The 27,684-nt window shown below is 40.3% G+C and overlaps 1 protein-coding gene across 4 annotated transcripts in view; it reads right to left on the reverse strand.

Annotated features, from left to right (window-relative positions):
* Positions 1-27,684, reverse strand: part of MIPOL1 (mirror-image polydactyly 1) — a 324,358-nt gene that overhangs the window by 268,763 nt on the left and 27,911 nt on the right. The window contains exons 3-4 of one of the 4 annotated variants that reach the window (XM_053275029.1): positions 9,548-9,686; positions 8,650-8,729 (exon numbers count right to left, since the gene is read on the reverse strand). The exons of 1 other annotated variant lie outside the window; for it this stretch is intronic. In XM_053275029.1, coding sequence (XP_053131004.1) covers positions 8,650-8,729; positions 9,548-9,552 — 85 coding nt within the window. In that variant the 5' untranslated portion in view covers positions 9,553-9,686. Of the gene's footprint in view, positions 1-4,814; positions 4,933-8,649; positions 8,730-9,547; positions 9,687-27,684 lie in introns of those variants that run through there. 2 more of the 4 variants (XM_053275066.1, XM_053275113.1) reach the window with 2 other exon arrangements.

A 27,684-nucleotide genomic window follows, 5' to 3' on the forward strand; every position in this document is an offset into this window, starting at 1 on the left:
AATATCCCATAAACCTCACAGCTCTCCTGCATGATCTAATTCCCTTCAGGATGGTGTTATCAGCAAAATAGTGGTAGGCCTTAAGCCAATCTGACTGAAATAGTAAGTCTTAGCCCTCTGAAACACACTTATCTATCTATCTATCTATCTATCTATCATATTTTTAGAACGCCTGATATGTATATCTCTAGGTGGTGTACAAAATTTAAAATATTTAAAAGTCACAAATTAAAACACACAATAAAAACAATAGAATAAAATAATTGTTAAAACAAGTTTTTAAAATTATTAAAATTAATTCTTATTAAAAGCCTGAGAATACAGGAGAGTCTAGAGGTTCTTCCTGAAAACAGAGAAGGAGATGCTCTTATTTCAGCAGGGAGTATATTCCAAAGCCCTGGGGCAGCCACAGAGAAAGCCCGGTCCTGGGTTGCCACCAAACAAGCTGGTGGCAACTGTAACCAGACCTCTCTAGAAGATCATAACAGGTGGCAGGGATTATGACACAGGAGACGCTCTCCCAAATAGCCTGGACATTAAGGAGTTTATAGATAATAACCAGTAATTTGGGCTGGTCTTTAACTCTGATCAGGGTGGTGTTCCGTGGATGAGGACTCCTGTGATTTCCCCATTGTCATGGACGGACCATCATCTGGTTAAGGTTGGACTTATAGTTACGTCCCACCTCTGCAGGGATGAGGGGCATATTACAATGGCCCGTCCAAGAAAGTTATTGGATCCAACAGGATTCCAAGAAACCTTGGTTGGATTTTATGTTGGCTCAGCCGATGTGATCACACTTCCTCAGAAGGAACAGGTACGGAGTTTGGGAGTGCTTCTGGAATCACGCCTCTCCCTGGTTTCTCAGGTTGAGGCAGTGGTCAGGGGGAGTATAACCCCATCCAGAACATGCAGATCTAAACTATCTCTCAGGTCTCGCCTCCCCACCCCCGGGCAATAAAGTTAAATTGTGCCTTGAGTAGGCTAATGTCAGATTCTTTGAGAACAATGTCTGTGCTGAGTGGTGGTTACCTCAGAGCATTACCTCATAAGATTTTTACATTGTTTTCCACTCACATTTTTAAAAGGACCTTTCCATTATTCTCTCCTCATCCAAAACCATTTTTCAGGGATTGTTTAACCCTTCATTATATGGAAGCAAGTCCCACCGAGTTTAATGGAGTTTACTTCCTTCTAGGATGGAAGAAACCTCTCGTGGAGGTTCTAAATGAGGGCCAAACCACCTGTGAATATGGAGTCTACATTTCTTAAGTATTGCCAAGTGAAGCTTCCATAGTTGCAGTTTGGCTATGATGTAGAACCTCCATGTTCAAGAGTAGTCTACACCAGAATGGTAGATCCTTGGTGCTGCGTAGGAATGGTTCTTAGGATTTCCTTGTGATTCCTTCTTTGGAACTTCCTGGCATGGGGTCCTTGGTCCCAATACTGTACATTTTTAATCAGAAGTAAGCCCCAAAGAAATAAATGGGGTTCACCCCCTCAGAAGGGTTCCCCACTTCTATGCTTCACTGAGGAGCTGGGAGGAAGATGGGGAGAGAACCCATATTCTTGCCTAGGATCTCTGCTGGTCCTTATTCCTATGTGTGTTTACTTAGAAGTAAGCTCCAAGGGAATCAATGGACTTTCTAGTAATTTATTTGAAGTTTTGCTGAGGGCCTCTGCTTCCCCACTTTGGTGGAAGTGAGAGAAAGGGGGCAGAGGGAGAAAACAGATGTCAGTGAAAGGAAAGGGAGAGGTAGGAATGGTTGTTTAACTATAAAAGTGCCACAGTGGTCACAGACTGTCCTTATCAGGCACCCATGATCAGAAGCAGGAAGTCACTTGCTAGAAACTGCCAGGACTTACCCCTCCCAACTTTGGCTTCAGAATTCTCAGTGGGCAGACTCAGTTGTGTTCTTAGGTAACCTTCCCTTAGTTATTTGCCCTATTCGAACAGTAATTACTCAAACCCCACTAGAAGGTTGTTTTTCAAACTGGCAAAAGCACCAGTCCAGTATGGACCTGAATTTTGGGGGAATGCTAAGACAACATCAAACATTTAAAAATATAAATTATCTGTGGTGAAATAACATGGCCAACACTTCGAAGCTTCCTTTTACGAGTTAAAAACCTGAACTCCTGTATCTCGGCCATTTTGCAATGGATTTGCACCAAATTCAGAGGAGTGGTGTCTCTTGTCCAATAGTTAATGTGTGCACAATTTCAGCAGAATTGGGTGGATACATTCGACTTTATAAGCAATAGCATGTTCAGAGCTTATAATGGTGGACTATTGAAAACACTCTCCACCCATTCTTTTTAGAGTACGAGTGAAAATGTAAAGCATCTTAACACATCTTAAACCAAGTTTATTATAGTAGTTGTACTTTAGTGTAACTTGGAAGCAAGTTAAACCTTTCCTCTGATCCCCTGTTCATCCTCTGAGTTGCCTCCTCAAATGACCCCATCCATTCTGGGAGATACTACCCTACTTCTCTTGTTATTCAACAGCCAGCAATTTCTCTCTTTTCTTCACTATGTGACACTATATAAAGTGTTGTGTGGAACCCCTGTTTTAATTCGGCTTACAGCAGATAACAAAAAGACAATCTCAACACTGCTAAAATGGCCTTAGTCTGGAAGCAGTCATGATTAGGATTGAACAGGAAGTTTAATATGGAATTCCCTGAATTCCATCTATTTCTGACCTACAGCAGTGCTATTTCTGAATTAAATATTCACTGAATCACAATACTAAAAAAGTATCCTAAGAATGTAATTGATCTGAATGATTTTATGTAAATGATTGTAAAAACACACTTATCAGCATCATTTTATGTGTTGCTGAACCAATTTATATAAAACATCCCTTCCACAGGAACTGAGGTTTCCGCCCCAGAAATTATACACAACTATCAACTGGTTGTTTGGTCCACTGTGTTAAAAGATTCAGCAAACCAAAGAAGTAAAACATTACTATAAACTGGCAGGTATTATTTAAATGTATAACCAAGCTTAATGCTTGCAATTGTCCTCTTTGAAATATTTAACCTTTTGAACCTTTTTTAGGGGTATAGTGACCCCTAAAGGTACTAAAGTTGAACTGGTTGCAGATGTTTTGAAATGCAGTATAATCAATAAGCATTTGTAATTGGCTAGAAAAGGGAGAGACTGAATGGCATCTTTGGATTTTGTTTTGGTTTTGTTACAGTGGTACAGATTTCCTTGAATTACACCTTAAAATACTTGATCTGACATGACAATAGAGATCTGACAACTGTCAGATCAATCTATTAATCTGATAAGAGAGAGGGAGAGTGACCTTCTATGGGCAGCTACAAGCCAAGGAAACATTACCTGTGGAGATTGTGGCAGCCAGCGCCATTACCATTTACACACATGGATTCACACTGAAACAGACTACCTACCTAACAACTATGAAGACTCCTAAAAACGGATTTGAAACTTTTAGTTGCCCCTTTTCTGGCAAAGCATCTGTACTTCAACATCTAACCTACTTCCCCAACTGTTCTATATATGATCATTCATATGCATTATGGTCCAGTTCCATGAGTCATTATGTCATTGTAGCAGCTTCTAAGGTCAGACTGTAGGATATCCATCCTGGTAAAAGAGTAAAACTGGCCATTGGCATTTATACTTCAACTTGCCTATATTCAAATTTGGAACCCTTCTACACACACCCTGCTTATATACACACACCCTGCTTGTACTTCATTTACCAATCTCTAACTCATTTGGTTATTATTATTCTTTCAAAGGTCAGAGTTCACAAACAGAGAAAACTGGAAAAAGAACTGGCCTCCAAATTCAGACAGAAAGCTCACTTCAAAGACTACCCAATACAAGCTCACAAGATTATCCAATACAAGCTCTATAAGGCATGGAACATATGGGTTAACTACAGGAAGAATACACTAGGGGGAAGAAGAGGGGTTTAAATGGGTGTGATCCATGTTGTCAACACTGGACAATGGGCCACTGAGGGCTTGGCTGTGCAGAACCAGACCCGGATAAAACAACAGGGAAAACACATGAGAGTGTGAATATGGAGGCAGAGTTATTTGAAAGCCAGACTACTGATTGATAGATCTGTCCAGAAGGAGACAACAGGCAAAAGTACTAATGATTGGGAAGCAGACAGACTAGGAGGGGAACAGAAGACACTCAGGACCAAAAAAATAACTGAGGGAGAAGATGGCTGCTGAACAGGCTTAGGAAGTCACGGAAGCCAGCGAAAGGTGGACTGTTACCCATGAAATTACCCAGGGACTGCCATTTTATTTATTTATTACATTTCTAACCTGCTGTTCACCAAGTACTAAAAGTGGTACATGGAAATATTTATACCCAGGCCAGCTAAGAACAAGCCAATGCACTTCCTAAGGAATGAAGTCATGTTGGAACATAGGATTGGCTGCAATTTAGATTAGAAGCCTCATCCTGATCTGTTAAGGCAAGATTGATAATATCCCTTGTGAAGAAATGAGCCCTTCCCATTTCAATGGTTTGCAGTTTATTTTGTACTTGCCTGGTTCTTTGTCCACTCCAGACTCTGCAAAGGTTAAAAGTTACGAACAACCTCTTACAGACTTGCCTGAAGTAAAAATATTGTCAGCTGCATAGTTTTGTAGGGAAAATTATAATGGTTTTTATGGGTCGCCTATGGGTTGTCTCCAGGCAGAGAAAGAAAGTTCTGGCAGCCTAAGGGAAGAAATTCCCTGGAATGGTTCAGATGTACAGCAGAACCAGAGGTCCTTTCACCTTCAGTTCCCAAACCTGAAAGTACGAACCTGGGCAATTCAGATTAAACAAGAAAAATGGACCCGCAGTTTGCTTCCCCTAACTCCAATGGTCATCTTCAGTTTTAAGGATTTTGCTGCCATAAACTGTATTCCTGCAGCACCTGAGGTATGTCCGAACCGGGAGCTACAGTTATCCTTTGCCTTAGTTGAGAAAGGAAGCTCCTCCCTTGCTCCGGCTCCTATTGGCTGTGTAGGCTGTCCTCCAGGAAAGAAGGAAACCCTCACTGCCAGCTCCCCTGCCTCTCTGTAGTCTTGCTGATTGCAGTCAGAGAGACTGCAGTAGGTTCAAACCCGGACTTTAATGCAGAAGAAGCGAGGGAGCACAGAACCACAGGTCCACTGGACCTGTAATTCCACTGTGTGTCTTAACTGGCCCCCTGATTGGACAATATATCCCCTTGGAACTGAATATAAGGGAGAGTGTAACAGCCAAGGAGGAGGCTGCTGGTGGAGAGGAGGAGGGTGTGTATGGATAGAGAAGAGATCAGCTAGTCTGTTTGCTGCTGAGTGTTGTGTGAGCCAGAAGGATAGGCTGAAACTGCTAGGGGAGTTAGCAGTGAGGGAGCCGGTCTTACTGAAGCCTGATAGGCCTTAGCATAGAAGGCTAACAAGTTTGCTTGTTTGTACTGTGTATTTTTTTATACTCTTGCCAACCTAATTTTTTATCTACTGTTCTTGTACTGTTTTTGCATTTTTTAAACCTTCTAACTCAAGTACACCTGTTCTTGTTTTTACAATATTTTATTGGTGTCTCTGTCAGTCATTTTAGTCCCACCTCACGTCTACCTACCCTTTTTTACTACTAAGTTTTGGTCTTCCTTTTACGTGACAGAGGGTTTAGTGACTGTAAGCTTACGCAGTCACACAGGTTTAAAAGTCTTTTTGGTGGAAGCAGATGGTTAGACGGAGGGCCAGCTGTGGCCAAGCTCTCACACCCCTACTTCCTCCACTATCCAATTTCAAGTTGTTCACTAAAAGAGGCACAATTTAACAGCAGAGAGGCTCTTGGGCAATCCCGACACATATGCTCTCCCAGAACCCAGTTCCTAATACCACATCTCAAGTTCCCAGTCTTCAGCTCTTTTCTCACTAGTTTTAGATCTGAACATTCTCTTCTTTCTCTAACAATAGTTTGTTTAACTTGATTGGCACATGGTTATTAAGTAAAATCAAACCAAAGGAGATGGCCACTTCTTATCTTCAAATTTGCCAGGAATCAGCATTGAGCAGTGGTGTCATATAGGGATGTGCATGAGCTGGTTCGGTGCCTCCTCTGGGAAGTGCCGAACCAGCTTGGACACTGGCATTCAAAGTGGTGCAGTGGGGCAGGGAGTGACTCCCTGAAAAAGCAGGTAAGCAGCTCCTTACCTGCTCATCCACCACAGTGCCGCTTTTCTGGCGGCAGTGGCTGCTCTCCAAAAGGCTGCACATAGCTGTGGCACTGTTCCTTGCAGCCTCTGTGTGGTGTTAAGCACACACATGGCCGGTGAGCATGCCATGTGTGTGCCAATGCCGTGCAGAGGCTGCAGGGAAAAGCACAGCAGGTTTGGAGCTGCTTACCTGCTTTTTAAGCTGCCCCACTGGCAGCTGCCTGCCATCTTGATTTCCCTTCCTACAAGCCCATTCCTAAGTTTCAGGCAGCCAGCCACAAGTGTGGTGGTTAGCTAGGTGAAACTGTTAACAACCTCTGCATGGCAATTGAGAGGGGGAAAGTAAATTCCTATCATCTTTCTGTGCCACGAGGTGGTGGAAGAGGAAGGAGGAGCCATAGTCAGCACCATGCAAGCACATGATTTCTGAGTGTATAGTTGCCTTTGCTGATGTCAGCAGCCTGCTTCAAGCTCTTCCATCATCGCTGTACGATGGACACAGGAGACAGGGCCTTTTCTGATGTGGTGCCCACAATTCAAAATTACCTCTTTAAGGGAGGTCCACCAGGCCTTATCACTGCTGTTTACATTTTGGCAGGCAGCAAAGACTATTGTTTTACCTAGCTCTTGTGAATGCTTTTTCTTAAATGTTAGATTACATTCTTCTGTTGTTTTGAACCTTTGGTTAGGGATCACCACATTGTCTTTCACAGTAATTGTAATGATAGATTACTGGATTTTAAGATTTGGTTTTTGTTTTGTGCATTTTTATTAAACTGTTAGCTGCCTTAGTATCAAGGGGTAGAAAAAAATGTTCAAGCAGGGTTCAAACACTATAAATAAATATAAAGTAGATCAGCCAGAGATTCTTTTCTCCATTTTTATATTATTTTTAGTGGTACAATATTATGGATGGGGCAGGGTGCAAGAATATTGCTCATTATTTTGATCAACATGAGACGTTTTTCAGAGAAAATGAATAAATCCATTTTATATTCATTGATCAAAAAAGTAAGTGGTGATGGGGAGAAGAATGAATGGCGAAAGTACACTCATGTACTTTGGTTTGTATGTATTAGCCATTACTACTATGGTCGTCAGTGCAGTTAACAGTGAATCATATGTGAAGCCTACCTTCAGTGAACCACTAAATGTGCTACCCTGGTACTTGGAAAGGAGTGGGGTTGTTTGCCAACCAAATTTCCAACAAAAATTGCAGATCTCATCTTGCATTACTTTGTATTCATAAAGTACTACGTGGGGGTGGGGGGGAGAATCCTGTAAAATATGCATGTACCCTGACACAGCTGGGGATCCAAACATGGGTGGAAGCAAGATGAGGAACCACATGTAAAAACAGGTGCAAATACATCGTTCCTCCCCATCATCCACCTGCCAGGACGCACACGTAGCTCCCTTAGCTAAGCTACAACTGCATCAACCAGCTGCTTGGGAGGGGAAAGGGATAAAAGTGCTTCATTTAGTTCCCTCTTCCCAGCTGATCATTCTGGCTACCGCATCTTTATTAGGGTTCCACACAAGTACAGTTGAATAAAAGAGAAAAAGTAGCAGCCAAAACACATGCATAACTAGTGCCCAATGCATTTTCAAAAAAGGGGATGAGGGAAAAGACCCTATAGCGCACGAGGGAAAATGGAGTTAAGAAAACTTAACTACTTTTCAACAAAAAAGTTCACAAAACGGTTTACATCGAAACAAGTAATGAGAATATGGTCCCAAAGGAGCTCACAAGCTAAAGAGAGGAACAAGGTAGTCAGGAGCAGTCCAAGAAATTTTGCTACCTGATTCGGCAATATGACACCCATCCCCCATTTATGGATAGGTGTGTCCATCATGGTTGTGGGGCAATGCTTGCCGCTCATTGTGATCTCCTGACAACCATGCCTGAGGCAGCTAATAACATAGGAAGCTACCTTATACTGAGTCAGACTTTGGGTCCATCTAGCTTAGTATTGTCTACATTGACTGGCAGCAGCTCTCCGAGGTTTCAGGCAACCCTTTTCCCATCCCTGCTTAGAGATGCCAGGGATTGAACCTGGGACCTTCTGCATGCAAAGCCGATGCTCTATTACAGAGCTATGGCCCCTTCCTAACTGCCTCACCCTGCCTCAGGGAAGTGCCACCCCTGAAGGCAGACACTAGTGACAGTCACTGAAGGGACGTTGTGCTAGGATTAATAAGGACAGCTGCTCTTCAGCTCCTAAATATGAGTCACCACTTAAAAGGTGCCTCTTTGCCCAGTTAGCAGAAATTGCATATATTGTCTTAACAGTTTAAAAGAAACATGTGTGCAGCTATATTACTTTTTTAAAAAGTTATTTCTTGAATGTCACTATTACCTTCCGGCAAGAACAAATGCATTCCAGCAGTGCCTAGCATTGGCACAGCCCCTGGGTATCTTAGAAGTCCCTTAGTATCTTAGAAGTCCTTACCTTTTGACCAGTCCTCCATTTGTATTGCTGAACTTGTTTGATCTGGCAGGGGCTCTGCGTCTTGCTCCAAGACTTTAGAACTAAAATAAAGTCAGTCTAGATAAATAAACTTAAAACAATATATCAGAACACGCCTATACCTTGCCCTTATTTGTCAGAGAATTTACAAGACAAATAACTCAAAAAATGTTCATAGTAGGACAATAAAACCTGTTTATTTTAACAGTTGACACTAAATTGACTTTCACAGTAAAAGATTTTTTTGGTTCACACTTTCAGTTTATATAGTGATTTATTCTGCTCTCTATTGCATTTAATGATGGTGTTGAAAAATATATTAATTCTCAAAGCCTGATCCTTACAACAGTTACTACAGAATGGAACGAGTAGTCCACTAAAGCAAACATGATTACTTCTTCCTGCTTTGCATTACGGGTGATAATGAATGTTTGCAGGATTAGGTCACTTCATGGTTTTAATTTGTACAATCCTTAAATATATGCGAGTATCATGAGAGAAAGTTCTCATAGAATTTTTAGGCCCACAGTGTTTTAAAGGTAGATAAAACACCATGTTAACATGTCTTATATGTAAAACAGTTTTTATGGAAACCAATGTAAAATTACAATTAATGTTGCTGCATTATCAAATGTAAGGAACCTCTCTGCCTTTTCTATGAATTAAAATAGTAGCAAAATGAGGAGTGCACACCAACATAAGTGAATACTAAAATGGTTAAGTTCAAAATACATTAATTTCTAGCACATGAAACCATGATTTCTTTTATTAATCAAGTATCAATAGCTTCTCTAGCCAGTGTTTGTTTCAGCTATAAGAGTACATGATTAAAGATGACAAGTATTTTTATGGGGCTCAAGGGTGAGGGGAAAATAATTACCTCATACCCAGCAATTCAGTTCTTTACAAAAGTCCTCAAATGAAGCTGTAACTTTGCCTTTTTCAGTTCTGTACAGCTGTTCTGATTTGGGATTGGCAATTCCCCCCCCCCCCAAGTTCCTCATTTACTTTTGGATTAGCTGAAAATATAGAAGGTTATTATTAATATCAAAGAACTGTGTTTAAGTCAATGAAGCCTTTTCCCTACATATTACACAAAAAGGTCCATAATAATTGCAGTCTTTTAATAAGGTATTCATATAGCAAGAGATGAAGAAAATACAGTCTTTAATAACCTCTGGAGTATTTTAAAACATGTCTTAGGGCATTAATGTGCCTAGTAATATACTATTTAAAACCACAGTTTTATCCCTTCACAATATACAGTCATACTTCCTCGCCATTTACCCAGCTAATGAATGCCAGCAATTAGTAAAATGTAATCCCACTGCACAATCAGTTTAATGCTTTTAGCACTCAGAAAAGTAAACACCAAATTAATACTGCTCAAGCCATATCAGATCCTACTTGGAAGCAAGCAATTATAGTTCAGCTCCTCAGGTGTAATTAAATGATTGGAATGATTTAGTTCCATAAATGCAAGTTAATTCATAAGCAAGCAACAAATATACTGGGAGTAATTACAAGAAACATTGGCAGTCTAAGCAGGGCATGCTCTTTTATACACCTGGTATAGGAAAATGCTGCCCTCTCCTGGATATACACTGTGAATATCCATGCAAATAGCCACACTAGTAATTTCAAGAGAATATAAGGTGAGAACACCAGCAGCACCTGTGAAAGTTAAATGCCATACTTGCCTTTTGCACGCATAAATACAACCATGAACTACAACGGCCCTGGAAAATTGCTGACAAAAATTAGCTAACTTTCCAAACGATCAGCGCCCACCAACTTGTATGGAAATGAGTCCTAAAAAGGCTTAGGAAGACTGCTTTACTCACCAAGGTCTTCCCACACAGTATAACCTTTGTCTAGGGAAAACTGTTTGCCTTGTACAAAGATTATGCAAGAGTCTATTTTGCACAGTGGAGATATATTAGGAAGTGGCTTTCCAATGTATGTACCTGTGAAAATATAGGTGCTCACAAATTATTTACATATGACTCTGAGTGCATGTTGTACATATTTTTTTCCTGCCCAGAGATAGGATATTTCCCAAGTGTGAAGAATTTCAGTCTGTTCTATAAAACATTGCTGAAAGCAAAATGTAAGATCTGTGTGGTTTTGAAAAAAAGAGACATAATTCTAAAAAAGAAAGCAAAGGATCAAGTGCTAATCAGCAGTACATCTCTAGAAGGTAAGGCATATTTAATAACCTATTACCATTTTAATAACTAAAATAATCAATATTAAAAATAATTATATATAATAAAAATATATGGTGTTGTTCAGTGAAGTATGGAGCAAATGAAAAAAGGAACACACATCACAAGAAATTTTAGGACTATAACTAATGATAGTAAAATATTTTATTCACAGTGTGACAATTCAATTCCAGTTAGTCACACATAAGACCCATTGAAATCAATGAGAGAAGTCAGCCATAATGAAATTAATGGGGCTTAAGTTAGTTACAACTACAGTACCTGTTTCGTTTATTTCAATGAGTTCTTAAGGATGAATAACTCAAGCAGGATAGGAGCTATTATTAATTTTAATCATTGTCAAACAATTCTATTTGACCTTGTTCTAATGAAAGAATGTGTAAATAAATTATAATCACTCAGTACAACTGTTTACAGTAATATGGTGAAGAAAACACACTCTGAAGTGTTATGAAACCACATATAAGTTCAGCTGAAAAGTGGTATATAAGTGCCATGGATAGACAGACAGACAGACAGACGTTTCCTCTGAAAGTATGCCACTTAATCTGGTAGTATTTCAGAAATTTCAGGCAAACTAAGGACACAGACACCAGAAAAGGGCACAACATCTTTACAAGCAAACAGAAGTCACTCATATTGCTATTTTAATCAATAAAAATGAATATAAGGAGTTTGAGCCCCAAATGCCAACATTTTCAGTCAGTGATGCCAATGTGTTTTTTTGGGAATAAAATATGCTTATCTCATTAAAATCTTTACATGTGTCTTAGCAAAGAGTTCGGTTAAATATCTGCATCAGGACTACACCCCTTATAAGAATTCAATTATTTTATTAGAAGTCATATTACTAATTTTAAAATGTACAGCACATTTGCTTTGCCCTTTAATGTCATGGTCTTATTTTTCTATTCAAATCTTGTACACTGTAAGTTAATTGCTTTTGGGAACTACTTATTATTCATGTAAAAATTAATGTGCCAATGTGTTTAAATCCTTTTAAATGACCATTCATGCATCCTTCTCCCTTAAGTACCAATGAAATCTGACAAAGATATCAATGCAAGATGGTCTTAAAGAAAGTTTTTTTGAAGAAAGATTTTTCCTGCTAACATAAGATTTTCATTTTCCCCAACTTTACTTGAATTCCATTAATTTTTTAAGCTGCTTTTAATAAATTCACCAAGTAAAATTTTTTAGGCTCCATGGTCTGTCATTTGTGTTCCAGCTGACTTTATGAATATTAATAACGGTGTTATCCTGATTAAATAGGCTTCATATGAAATCCCTGTGAATCCTATAGCTCAGACATCTCATTTTTCCAACTCTTTATGAATTTGGATTCAGACATTATGCTGAAAGAAATCTTTAAAAACAGATCTAATGGTACATTTGTGTATTTTGAAGCAAAAATGAGAACTGCTCATAATTCAAACAATTAAAAGAGACACGTCCACATATTAAGGTTTCAGGCTTTCTGTAAATACACAACATATTTCAACTCTAATGGAAATTTCAGCGTTTTTCAGAACAAAGGATTGGATATCTACTATAAAATAATACTAATGTCTGTCCTTACATTCACCTTAAACAATAGATTACAAGATGTTAATTCACAGGAATTTTGGAGTTAGACACATGGCTAAACAGAGTAAGCTTCTGCATGGAGATGCAACTGATTCAATACCTACACTTATTATAAAATAGACATATTTGCATTTATATCAGTTATCAAATGAAATTAAATAGTAGTTTCCAAAACCTCATTTACCAATATCATTTTGTCAAAGCAAAACTTGGCATTATAATTTATTTAGCATTTTTAGGCTATACTGCTGAGCAAGATGTGCATACACCAAGGCATAATATGTCTAGGTCTGAAGCCTCCTAACCCAATCCTTAATAAACTTGCTTGGAAACATGTCTTGCTGATTTGAATGGAAAATCATTCCACTAAAAGCATATTTACAAAGGATACATCCAGGTACCCATGTCCTATAACTCTGTGCGCTGCTGCCTAACCACAATGGGTAGGTTGGAAAAGGCCACACAAGATTATGATGCAGTAATTCTTCTTCACATGTTCAAATATGCACAGAAAAGTAATGAGCTTCAGAAACCTAAGAACGCGACTGAGCCTTAGAAAAGTTGTCACGGAACTGACTGGACATGAAGTGACCCTGAACTTTTCTGAGCTGCCCTCAGTACCTGGTGCAAAGTAAAGCTGAACCAGTAGGGAACAGTGCATGACATCCAGCACAGCATAATGCAGGAGGTGATCATCCCCCACACTGCTGTGGGCTGACCGTGAAGTGCCACAGTCTTGTGCTTTTGCACAGGAGTGCAAATGTTGAGTAGCACATAACTTGGAAATGCTGGTTAGATGGGAAAGATATCACTGACGGTCAAGTAATATGTTTCCAATAGGAGTGCTATAAGAAGTATTTGCGCTTTTGTGCAAAAGCACAAGACCACCAGCACCTCACTGCGAGCCCAACAGCAGCATGTGTAGATCAGCATCACCCACATTATGCTGTTCTGGTTGTCTTAACATATTTGGAAGCAGAAAGTTGCCAAGAAAGCCCAACAAACTTCAAAAGGGGAAATTTCAGCAATATAAGGGGGTCAATATTAGTTGACCGAAAGTTGAAAGGAGGAGTCAAATCTCTTAAGAATGGTTGGGGACTATTTAAAACCACACTAACAGAAGATCAGTTAGAATGTGTACCACATAAGAAAGGTACAGTAACATCATATCCAACAGGATGCTTGCATGGTTAAATTAGCAGAACAAAAAAAAATAAAAATCTATAGATGACAAGAAGACTGTCCTTTAAAATAAAAATATAAAAAGCAGGAGTCCAGAGTTAGAATCAGGTACACATTCACTGGCAAACCTAATGTAAGTGGGGAAAGAATAAAGAGCATATTGCTAGGCGGTATATAAATAAAATTAAACCAACCAACCAACCAGTTAAATAAGTTTTTATTGTTACATCAGGAGCAGAAAATTAACAAATGTACCACTGGACAGGAAAAGAGAACTAAAGGAGAATAGGGAGATTGCAAAGAAGCTTTGATTATTTGTGAGGGTCTCCACCCAACTTCCCTGCAGCTGGACCTACTTTTCCTTTGCTGATTAAATCATACTATATTATTTTTAGGTTTTGGTTTGATTGGACTGTTAACTGCCGTGAGATTTTATATAGACCGGTATATAAATGCAACAAATAAATAAAATAAATATTATAAAGAGCGAGTGAGGGGGAGAGTGCAGTGCAATAGATTCAAGCTCAAAGTGGGTGTTCTGAGTGGTCTGAACCTCAATTGAATCACCCCTAGGATAAAGGGCCTGATTTGAGTTCAAATTGAATCATCCTTGATTCGAGTGATTCAAGGGGTGAGCACCATTTTGGAGGGCTGTCCTTATTTCTTGGTTGGCTTGTAATTCAAATCAAGTGTTGTCATGGGCAATTGTACACCTATTGGCTGAGGGGAGGGGGGCAATGGAGGGATTATCAAAATGTATTTAAAAGGCTGCATGAAGGCATGGATACATATGTGCCTCAGGAGAGAAGGAACATAGAGAGACTGCACCACCACTATCACCAAGAGCTGAGACTGGTGATGGTGGTCTGGGCTTGCCTGCCTTCCTGGCCCAGTAAGGGGGGAGAGAGAGAGAGAGAGTGAGAGAGAGAATATGAGTATACCTGCTGGGCTTATTTGTCTTTCTGGTGTTTGTTTTTTAATCATTTTTGTTTGCAGTGCCAACTACTTTAATTTTTTTAAAAAAATAAATTGTACAAGCAGCCCCCAGTGACTTTAACTAGGTGCTGCTTGGAAGTTTTTTACATTTTGGATTCCTTAATCTTGCTTATAGTCAGCCCCCAGTAGGTTTACTAACTGGGGTGCTGTGCTGATTTTTTTCTTTTCTTTTGCAGCCCCAAGCTGCATCTTTGCTGCTGCTGTCTCTGTGCCTAGTAGATTCATTTTGGGTTTTTGAAGTCTGGTGTGTTCTGTCTAGTACCCAGCCTGCCAAGCTCTCTGTTTCCCCTTTTTGAGGTTCTTTGTTTTGTTTTGATTAAGTGGGTGGGTGCCTGACTGGTGCCTAACTACCGTCCACCAAGCTGTTAAGTCTTGTTGTATCTGCTTAGCCCAAGAGTGCCTCTCAGAGCAACACCTGCCAGACTCCAGCCTAAGACACTGGAAGCCCCCAGCAAAAGATGCCAGAAGGTGAGACAGACACAAACACTGCCCTGGTCAGGTTATAGAACTTAAGAGTTCTTTAAATAGGGCCTAGTTTGGAGAAGAGAGGAATACGTTACTAATAGGCCAGGAGGAGTGGCTTGGGGTTAGAGAAGCCACAGTAATCCCTGCCCTTTGTCTTCCCTCCCCTTCGCCCCATTGTAGCTCAGTCCCCTCAAAAAGAAAAAAAGCCACCATCCCCAATAAAGCCTGCTTCTTTATTTGGGGTGGGTTTTTTTTAAAAAAATTTCTAGCTTCTGTGTGTGCATCATAATGCTATAGATAGCACCGTGTGTGGCACACAGAACATAAATAGATCACCTCCGGGCCCACACTGCCTTAAAGGCGCTTCTCTCCCCGCCATCAGAGTTGGGGCTTAAATTTTTTTAAAAAATGTCCATTACTATGTGAAGCATAACCAGGAGCAGAGTGGCAGGCAGAGGGAGGGGTGATGCTGCTGGTCATGGTTGGCAATAGGGAGAGGGGTCTGAGTTGACCTCACTGATGTAGTTGCATGCAAACTCTCCTTTCCAGGAGAACCTGGTCTGAGGTAGAATGCAGTGAGCGGGGGTCGGGGGGAGGTCTTCCCCTGTCAAGGAAGCAATTCTTTCCATGGGAGTGGAGGAGGTGGTGTCATTTTAACAAGTTTCCAAAGAGGTTAATATAGATAAATAATAAATAAAAATAAGGTGGATCCCTGTCCCCAAAGGGTTCACAATCTAAAAAGTAACATAAGATAGACACTAGCAACAGCCATTGGAGGTGCTGGGGGTGGATAGGGCCAGTTACTCTCCTGCTGCTAAATAAAGAGAATCACCACATTAAAAAGGTGACTTTTAGCCCAGTTAGCAGGGGCAGAACAAAGCAACAGCCCCAGTACCACCACCACCAAAATGGTCCTATGAGCTCCTCCATAGTGACCCAACCCATGTGGCCTGCATTCACTGTGGGACACAGGTCAGCAGGGGCAAGGACGCCAATCATCTTATGATGATGGAGATGCTGCAGCACCTGTGATGGCATCACTCAGATGTCCATGCTCCTGCTAGCAGCAATAGGCCTAGTGCGTCCTCGACTAGCAGCAAGACACCTGCTCTTGTTCCCAGGCAAGGAAGTTGCCGGCACAGTGGCTGCAGTCAGTGGGCAAGCGGTCTGGTCGTCCAGAGCCTCATCTCATCACTCAGGCCATTGGGGAGATGATAGCTTTCGATGACCAGCCACACCAAGTGGTGGAGAATGCTGGCTTCCACCGGCTGCTTGACCCTGACAACAACATCCCCTCATATACCATCTTCAGCAGGTGGGTAGTGCTCTCCCTGTTCCAGGTATGCAGGGAGGCAATATTGGATCTGTAGACCAGTCCCAGTGGGAGGCATGCTGCTTTTGATTTTTTAGAAAATTGTTAACCATTCCCCCAAACCCCCATAGGATCCTATGGGGCTTTTGGGAAAGGTTAAACACATTTTTTAAATTGTCTGCTTGCCCATTTCTTTTGTGGGTGGAGTGGTAGGTAGCACCCATCATGCCCTACCACCCAAACTACTTTGGTGTCCCTAGGACCTGCCCACAGGGAACAATGGGGTGATTCAAGTTCCCCATTGTTCCCTATGGGCAAATCACTCAAATTGATTTGAGTTGATTATTCAAAACAGCTGGCAATGGCAACTGTTTTAATGAACTGATTCAAGTATTTTTAATTCAATTTAATAACATGTAATAAAATACAATAATCAATTTGATTTTAAAATCATACCTGAGGAAATTTTTGTTTCTCTTTGTGATGCTCAAATTGAATCACATCATCTCAACGTACTCTATGTGGGGCTGCCTTTGTACGTAGTCCGGAAGCTTTAGTTGGTACAGAATGCAGCGGCCAGGTTGGTCTCTGGGTCATCTCGGAGAGACCACATTACTCCTTTGTTGATAGAGTTACACTGGCTGCCGATAGGTTTCCGGGCAAAATACAAAGTGCTAGTCATAACTTATAAAGCCCTAAATGGCTTAGGCCCTGTGTATCTAAGAGAACATCTTTTTCATTATGAGCCCCACCACCCATTGAGGTCATCCGGAGAGATCTGTCCCCAGTTGCCGCCAGCTCGGCTGGTGGCCACATGGGGACGGGCTTTCTCGGTTGCTGCCCTGAGACTGTGGAATGCGCTCCCTACTAAGATACGATCCTCCCCATCTCTGACATATTTTAGAAAGCATTTGAAAACTCACCTCTTCACCCAAGCTTTTTCGGTTCTTTAAATTTTTAAGGTTTTAATTTGTGGATAATTTTTAAATTGTTAAATTGTTGTTTTTGTATATATTTTAACTTGTTTTATGCTATTGTTAACCGCCAAGAGATGAAAGTTTGGGGCAGTGTACAAATGTTATAAATAAATAAATAAAATATGACTCATGCATATCTCCACTAGAAACCTTACTGGGCAGAACCATTCCCAAGCCCCAGGCAGCTTGAATGACCATTGTCATAAAGCCACCGGCCCCTCTGCAACACCTGCTGCTGTGCCAAAGTAAGGAAGAGGCAGTCATTATTGCTGCTAATAATGGATCATGGAAATGACAGCATGTACTATGTCACAATGCACAGCTGGGCAGCAAGTAAGAGGCGGTGCCTACGTCTCCCACATAATGGCACACATCAGAATGTGATAATGTACTTTCTGCCCTTTGATAACTTGGATGTCAGTTGACAGGGCCAATTTCAAATATACGAGGGCCTATGGACAACTGGATTTTTGAAGCCCTGGTTATAAGCATGCATAGGAAAGAGTGTGAATATTTTTTTAACAGAACGTAACATATTTTAAATTAGCTGTATCCTATAAAGAGTAGGCATGTGGATTTGTTCTGCTCAAATTGAAAACTGAGCAGAATGAGACCTATTTGTTTCAGTATAGTTATAAAAAATGGAAATTTAAAACAAATGAGATCCAAATGAAATTTTCCATTCATAACTTATTTCTTTGAACTGGATGCCTCGGACAGCTTGCACAGGTAACAGAAAAATGATGGGAGAAGAGCAGGAGGAATAGAGCATTAAAAAAACTGACAGGGAGGCAACCTGAAACCTTCTGCATCCAAGCATGCAGATGTTCTTCCCAGAGTGGCCCCACCTACTATAACAGTTATCTCATAACAGTTATTCTCTTGGTGGCTCTAGGTTGCCTATGAAATATCGGAGCCCTTGTACTATCCATCTAAAATTGGGGTTACCTAATCTTTTTTGAGAGGTTTTATATGCCTCTCCTAAAATACCTGAAGATGTCATAGCAATAGGATGGAACACAGAAATTACTAGTAGCAGACCAGCTGGATCTCCCATTTAAAACAGTGAGAGGCTTCTAGTATATTTCCCTTTTAAAACTGCCTCTAAAATAGTCCTCCTCCTCCTCCTCCTCCCCCCCCCCCGCCACCCAGCTGTCTGGAATTAATCTTATCTAATCTAATCTTTTGAGAATACCTGAAACTTTCATGCAATTTGGATGGGGAAAATCTTGAAGTTAGAAATCTTGAAGTTAGTGCAGGAGACTATTGGATCTCCTATTGAAATTAATGGCAAATGAAAATGTGTGGGAGTTGTAACTAGTGACTAGTTCTGAATCAGTAACAAAACAAATGTAATGTTAACAAGTAATAAAATGGTTATTTTTAAAAAAACCTAAATAAATAATTATGCTTTTTCAATACACAATCCTAAGAAAAAAGCCTGATGCTTTTCAGCAAATGAACATACCAGGTACTAGAAAGCAGACACTGGTAGAAATTCAATGGAAAAGTGTAATACTCAAAGTTTTTAACATACATAAAAGCTCAGATAAAGCACTGTATTTCCAGTCAATTATATAACTTTCCATTTTGGTTTTTAAAAGACAGTAATCATGAATTCTAAAATGAAATTCCCCAGATTTCTTGACACGTCATGTTAAATTGGTCAAAAAAAAATTTTTTAAGAGACTATGCATTTGGAGTGTCACAGGTCAAATTCTCATGAACAATGTTAAACAAGATAACTGATCAAATAAAAAACCATTACATTTTGATTGGCTAATACTGATCATGTGGACAGGTCACCTTATATCATATGATGCAATTAAGAAACATAGCCAAGTGGGAAAACTTGCATGATGAGACACATTCACAAGGGACCTAAGAGTTCCATATGTACAAGTTAATAAGCTTAGAAACCCATACAGATTTCATCTTCATTATACACAAGTTCTAATTTACCAAACTTTGAATTTGGCAAAACCAAATTAACTCTCCCCCTACTACTGGGCATTCATACAAAGTATTCTAAATATATAAAGTATAATGGCGATAGTGAAGTTAACTGTTAAGGAAGCAAAGACTGAAAAACCTACATGTGTTTTCCTAGCGTTAATCAGATACCAGGATCTTTTAAAATATCCTGAAACGTTTTGCCCTAGGCCAAGCTAAACTAAATCACTTAATCTAGGAGGGTATTGCATAGAATAGCAAAGTTAGCTTATAGAATAGTTTCCCCAGGGAACAAACAGCCTGTTTTCTTAGCACTCATATTCATGCCAAGTTTTGATGTAATGACAAACTCTTCCACAAAAGGACTCGCATTTTCACAGAACTAGAAAAATTTACTGGCAAATCAAAAGGTCAAAAATGAAATCAAAGAAAGCGTATCTCAGTGCTGAACAGATGACATGAGAAATCTCCTCTGCACGAAGGACAAAAGGTTATATGTAACTATTCTAAAATTACTACCTTAAAATGGTAAAATACCAGTTCTAGCCTTTGTTGTATCTCATAATTCAAGTTGTGGTTTAGACACAGCTACACTGAGAACATCTCATCAAATACATGGATTCACATACTGATTAATGAAGCACCTCTGGTAGCAGGCATTATTGGGATATACAGGAAACATACCTTCTGCAATGTGCTGCTGTGGCAGCAGAGATCTCATGCCCTCATGGTATGAACATCATAGGCCATCAAATTTACTCACTTTTTGGAGCTCAACTGGAACTGCCACATCCATAACTATCTCTGTAAACCAAAGATTTCTTCCTTTAACCCGTGGTACTCCAGATGTTGCTGAACTATAGCTCCCGTCATCCCCAGCTATAATTTATTGTGGCTGGGGGTGATCAGAATTGTAGTTCAGCAACATCTGGAGAACCACAGGTTGGGAACCCATGCTTTATCACACAGAATTAGTGTTTGCTTGTAGCAAGTCACTGATTTCAGGGGAGGGGGGCTTAAAAAAATAGACTGCTAAAACCAGTACATGATAATTGCACTTTTATTTACATATATTTATTCAGCAACTTAACATATGAAAAATGTCATGCATAAATAATTATTTGCATATGAAACTTCAGCACTAATTTCAGCATGACCTATAAGCAAGACTTAACTGAGAATGATGGATGAATAAATCGATGGACCAGCTGTTTGGTGCAGAAGGATGTTTCTCTTCCAAGACCAGATAGTTATGGGAGTGATCGCCCTATATGTTAACATGGTTTATGTGGAGAGTCAGGGACACAGAATTCTGGAAACCTGTTGCAAAAGTTCTACAAGATTAAGCTGAGAAAGTATGATCTTCCTCTCTCACTATAGGATACAGCTGTTTTGGCAACTTCCAACTATTCCTGGCATTCTGTGCTGCAATATATGTAGTTTCAGAACAGGCATATAGACTTATTTCTGGAATAATGCCAAAGCTCAGGAATGACATTTTAAAGTTTACATCTCAGGCCAACCTTACACATAATGCAATGAGACAGAGACATACTCTATGCCAACTGCAATCAATGGCAAAATAAGCGGTTCAGAAAAACTGGTAGGAAAGGCAAAAAGAGAAGTGAAGGAGCCAATCTGAAGGATAAGCTAAATGTGACTTTAAATGCATCATGGTTGTAGGTTTATTTTTTAAAAGTCACATGAGAGCCTGATCCAGGTCAGGGCCACGGTGCAGAGTTGGGGTAGGGCATAGGGATGTGCACAAAACGGATTTTGTGTTTTGTTTCAAGCTCAAAACAAAAAAGATGGCCAAAATATTTTGTCAAAACAGTAGATGACCTGGTTGTTTCAGTGGTACAAACCTTAAAACGTTTAGAGTATTTTGGCTATAGGGAAAAATGGGGAAACTCAAAACACCCCACTGTTCCCAATGGGTAGCTCCTAGAAACACCAACGTGGATTGGGTGGTAGGGCATGGTGGGTGCTATCTACCATCCAATCCACAAAAGAAATGGGCAAGCAGGTGATTTAAAACAAATTTTTAACCTTTGCCCCAAACCCCCATAGGATCGAGAGAGGCGCATTATATGGGTTCTCTCTGCCTCCCAGACTTTTAAAATACATTTTGAAACTCCCTTTGGGCTCCCCCCTCCCTCCTCCCGCAGCCAATGGGAACACAGTTGCCCATGACAACACTGGATTTCTCCGATAACAAGCCAATCAAGAAGCAAGGAGATCACAAACCAATCAGAAGCCAGTGTCAAAAAAACAAGCAGCAAGGGAAAAACAGGCCTCCAAAATTGCATGTGAAATGTTGAAACATTTTGAACTGAAACTAAGTTGTTTTGTTCTGAACTTGAAATAAGCCCTTTATTTAAAGTGTGTTTTGTTTCAAGCTCAAGACACACAAGACAGGGCAGGGGATTACTGTGGCTTCTCTAACCCCAAGCCATTCCTCCTGGCCTATTAGTAACTTATTCCTCCCTTCTCCAAACTAGGCCCTATTTAAAGAACTCTTAAATTCTATAACCTGACCAGGGTGTGTGTGTGTCTCACCTTTTGGCATTTTCTGCTGGGGGCTTCCAGTGTCTTAGGCTGGAGTCTGCTAGGTGTTGCTGTCAGAGGAACTCTTGGGCTAAGAGTCTAAACATTTTGCACATCCCTAGTAGGCCATGATGACCCTTTACTTCCATTTTCCCACCAAACCCCTTCCCCTGAACTTGTTATTGGCCCCTGAAGGTCATATCTAGTCCAGCCCTCAATAAACCTCAATCTACAAATCAACAGCATTCCCCCTGTTGATTCTCAAGTCTCAAAGCAAATATTTTTACAAATAATACATTGGCAGGCCTCTAACACACAATTTGAGCTATGCCATGTTTACACAAAGGCACCACTCAGCCAACATTTTTACTGACCTATGCCCACTGAGTTCAGTAGATACTCGGTGGGTTTACTTCAGAGCAGCCAGATACATGTCTATTTCAGTACATTCAGAAGAAAAAATTATTTCTACAGAACATATATCTTGGCACTTTGTACATAAAATGTTTCTCTCTCTACGTATTTACCTGAATCCAATACTAGGTTTCCCCCCAAGTTTTATGATATTAGAAATCAGGAAGTCATCTTAAATTTAGGGCCCTGCTCCTTTCAAGTAATGCAGGTATGGCCTGTATAACCTCTAATTTTTAAGGGGATCATTTTAAATTCAAAGAAATCTTCTATTTGAGTTTCTAGACAGGTGCTTAAGGCCTTGTGTCAGATAATACATGAATCCTCTTCAGTGTAGATTCTACTAGACATAAGGAAGAATAAGACCAAATGAATCATGAAAAGAGAGAACTAGAAAGCAAAGAGATACATGCCTACACAGCAACGCCAATACAAGGGATGGAGCATACAGCACTGCTTGATTTACACTGGCTCCAGGCTGGTTCAAAGCACACACTGGGAGCTTCTGTCTTACCTGACAACTATATACACTATTTATTCTAAACATTTACATACCCTCTCTCTCTCATATAGTTGGCCAACTACATCCCATTTTTCAAGAACTCTAGTTCTACAACCTAGCCTTTTGGAAGTGGCGAAACGATTGCATTGCTTTGCCTGTTAGCAACCGACTGACTCATTTGGCCAGCAGGAGGTGGCACTTTCTTCACATCCCCCCATAAGGGAACATGCAGTTCAAGGTCTTGGGCAAATACCCAAAGGCACCAGTTATTTGGCAGCAGGTTAACTAGCTTTTTTACTCTCTTGAACTGGAGCAACAGTCTGCCAGGGAGCTTGCAGTACATATTTGCATAACTGTAACAGTATTATTGGGACTGTTTCATTAGGAATGCCCAAGTGTGTTAAGAGGTTTTTTAAGTGTTTGTTAACAGCACCCAATCCTTTACTAACCACAAATACACACTATATCTGTGAGCATATTTTCAGGTCAAGTAAAAGAAATGGTGATGGCTGCTCTAAAAACCCGGATTAGTCAAGGAAGTTCTTCTGCACTGATGCTTACTTGCACAAGAAGTTTCCAGTACGTTATTTGTCTCTCTTACTTAGGAAGCTGCTACCTGGGTCATGAAGATGAATTTACTGGCTTTGTTCTGTGGCTTAAAGAAAGATCAGTAGCAAGCTTTTATACAAATGATGTGTGTGACATAACACATATTGTATTACCTGGACAAGAAATGAGAACAGAAATGAGCATTCTCTGGGACCGTGGCATTTGTAAGAGCAGTCTTTTGCAGAATGCTTACTCAGGTGGAGTTCAGGTAAATTTAAGATCAAACAGCTGCCAATAAAATTCCCAAAATAGATCTTTGTAATAAAAGATTATATAGCAACCTACTCAATAGATGTAAAGAAGGGTTCCTATTGAGACACAGTGTACAGTTCATATGGTTCAGCAGTTTGGACTATATAAAGGCCATGGAAATGTACACCTAGAACCTGATAGCTGATGATTCAACCAAAAACATTAGTTGACAAACAGATTTTTTCCTCTTAACATTTGAAATATGGTGTAGCCCTGTTACAGTAAGCACAAAACTCTTTATAGCACATGTTAAATAGTGGGCATGCAACAACTACACTGACTTCTCACACAGCTCTCTCTGCAACATACTGTATATTTGGTGGCAGGGGGAATCACACTATCTAAAAAGAAACTTGGGCTACTGACCTAGATAAACTCAAAACAAGTTTGGCAAAACCATGTTTTCCCCACACAGCAACAGCACCTCTCCCACAGACACATTTCACATCAAGCGACTTCTTAGAACCAGACCAAAACTGATATAGGTTTGCTGGGTCATGCATATAAATGCTTCCTCACACCTAAAGAAGTGGATCAAGGACAACGGTTGGCAACTGGAAATTATAGATTGTAGGCTCTTCCTCTGATCAAAATAGTTATATTTTTCTTTATCAACTGGGCCCTATTATTTCGTGAGGCTGCTCTCACAACCAGCCCTGCCTGGGCTAGGGTGGTCATGAGAAATGGCGGGATCCCTGCAGATCCCAACACTTCCCATCCGCCTAGGCCTCCTAGACAACACAGCTGTTAGCCAAGGTTAAGAGTGCACTCACTCCCTTAATGTGGCTGCCATGTATTATGTGTCTCCTTGGGCCAAGTTCAGCCCAAGGCGGTAGGGAGATGGGTGTATAGAGCACCTGTCTGACAAGGGAACCCTCCAATGCAATGCACAAGTCGCACATTGCATTGTGGGATACCTGGAGGCTCGGACAAGAAGTTATGGCTACAGATCTCTCCGCCTTGCTCCATGCTTCATGGACAGGGCTGCTTGTATGGGAGCACGAAGCACACTCCCACCACCAAGCCTTGGATTGTCTACAGGGAAGGTAAGCTCTTTGGAGCCCTCCCCCCCACGGCAATTGTGAGAATCGCCGCCATACCTCAACAAAGAAGCACAACACCATTACTGAAAACAAAAGGATTAGAGCTACAAATAAACCTGGAGGATATTTGCCTCCACTTTTGCAAGGGGAAAGAGGAAGACAGGAATAAAAAAGGGTTAGGTTGGTAATATCTGTCTGGTTTTAGTAGTTTCACAGGAAATAATTAGGGATGTGCACGAATCAATTTTTTTGATTCAATTTGTGCCCAAATAGAATCACCCCGATTTGTCTTGTGTCTGATTCTGCCCCCCTGAATCACCCCAGATTCGATTTAAATTTGATTCAATTCGATTAAGATTAATTCGGACCGCTTATAAAGAGTCACCAAATTGGGGTGGGGGTGGGTAGGTCCCCATGGGTGCCACCTACCACCCAAATTTCAAGGGAGCGGGACACTTGGTTGATTTTTAATGATTTTTAAAAAGTTTTCACTGAGTTTGTATATTTCCACCATAGGAAGTAATGGGGGTTTGAAATCGCCCTATCTGAACCCTAACATGGACCCCCAGCTCTCTCTTTTTAAAATAGCTAAGCTCTAGCCATTTTAGAACTAGAATTATGGAGCAAAATGTATGGTCACTATTTTTAAGTGTTTGGATTCTTTGGTGTATAACAACATTTCCTCATAATACATCCCTATGAGGATTCATTACGCACCTTCATTTCTTCTGTTCATTCTGACTGTCATTGGACAGTGCCAACTATCATGTGTCAACTACACCACAACCCCACACACACTCAGTTTATTTTTTAGGAATATTTGAATGTTTAGATTCTTTGGTGTCTTCATTACACACCTTCATTTCTTCTGTTCATTTTGACCCCACTGCTTTTCAGGTGGGGGCTAGGGAATTATTGGCAGCCCATTTGCCAACTACCCCCCCCACCTGCAAGCCACTGCGTACTCAGTTTATATTTTAGGATTTTTTTTGAGGTGCTTAGACTCCTTAGTGTGTAATGAATCCTCATAGGGATTCATTATGAGGAAAGGTTATTAGACATCAAAGAGTCTAAACACTTGAAAGAATTCCTAGAACATAAACTGAGTAGTACCTCACTGCCTTGCAGGTAGGAGGGAGGTGTAGCTGGCACATGGCAGTTGACAGTGTCCAAAGGCAGTCAAAATGATTAGAAGAAATGAAGGTGTTTAATGAATCATCATAGGGATTCACTGAAGAAATGTTATTATACACCAAAGAATCCAAACACTTGAAAAATAGTGACCACACATTTTGCTCCTTAACTCCACTTCTACAAGGGCTAGAGCTTAGCTTTTTAAAATTATTACTGAAAGTTGGGAATCTGGGGGAATTAATAAGAGGAAACCAAATCTGGAATTGATTCGAATCGAATCTGGTGCAATTCGATTTGGACCCCAATCTAGCCAATGGACCACAGGGGTGATTTGTTCTGTCTCCAAATCGCCTGAATCAGCCAGATTTAGGTACATACTGATTTGTATCCAAATTGATTTGCACATCCCTAGAAATAATGCATCTGCTCTACATGCAGAAGGCCCCAGGTTTAATCCCCAGTATCTCTGGGTAGCACGAAGGGTAGGCCAGTCAGTGTAGGCAATACTGAGTTAGATGGACCAATGTTCTGACTCAACATAAGGCAGTTTTGTATCTGCTTCCCTTTAAAACACATAACATCATATGTAGCTTTAACTGAGAACTTTATAAGCAACAACTCCATTTCATTCCACTCTTTTTCTCCTTCTCTTTCCCTCTGCCCTTCTGAATCTGCCTCCCCACCCCACACTCTCTACAGGATGCAGAACAGGACGACATTCTAAGCAATGCTAATTATCAGATAAGATACAACAGGCAGCTTCCTATAAACCTCAACACAAGGCAATATATTTAAACTTACTGTACAGCAGCTAGTAATTTTAGGCATTTAACAAATGAAGCATAATGATGAGGAGGACACCATACTTCTTTTAACACTCCAGATTAATTACTATTAGACACTGGGTGGGTTATTTGGTTCGAACCCGTTCATTTCCCCTTCCCCTCCTGTGCTGAACTGCAACATCAACACTGAGGCTTGTTTAAATTGCAGTTCCGTGACTTGGTGAACCCAGTCAGGGTTATACTTTGGTTTATCTCCCTGGTTTCAAATGCTGGTTTAATCATGGTTTGTAAATGAAGTACAGTGTTGATGGTCACACAAGCGGAGGAGATAAGGGGAGAGAACGTTCAGACAAGTTGCAGTCACAACTGAATAAATCTTGATTTATTTGGTTGCCTGAACCCAACCATCCACAAAGGCCATGCAAGAGCATCTCTCTCTCTCTCTCTCTCTCTCTCTCTCTCTCACACACACACACACACACACACACACACACACACACACACACGCAGGACAAGTGACATTTTGAACCTAAAAAGCCATACATGTTTGTCCCCATTATCTTGAAAAGGAAATCTTTAGGCATCAATGATGGCAGCAGAAGTATCATTTTAAATGTGTATAAATAATTTAAAAAACCTGCACACAGGCAAATCCTAGTTTGCTGAATAGCTAAGATATACTGTTTCCCAGGGTGACATGGCAAATAAAGGTCAAGTAGCAACAGGAACAATCATGACAGCTTTCATATAGCAAAAGCACTAGTTGTCATGACTTTTCAAATACAGTTCTGTAACATGACTACTGCGATGGCTCAACTTCTTCTCTACCTCTGTATAAAGTTACACATGCGAAAGAGGAGTATTTGCCATTGCATGCAAGAGCTTTTTGAAATGTGAAATAGATAAATGAAAAAATATGAACAGAATCGTAATTCTTCCATTATTTAGTAACCTTCAAAGGCTATAATACCTCTTCAAATCCTTAAAAACAGGCAAGAGACAAATATTAGCCTTACCAGGATGGCAAAGGAATG

This window comes from Hemicordylus capensis, chromosome 1 (genome assembly GCF_027244095.1).
Source record: "Hemicordylus capensis ecotype Gifberg chromosome 1, rHemCap1.1.pri, whole genome shotgun sequence".
NCBI lineage: Eukaryota > Metazoa > Chordata > Lepidosauria > Squamata > Cordylidae > Hemicordylus > Hemicordylus capensis.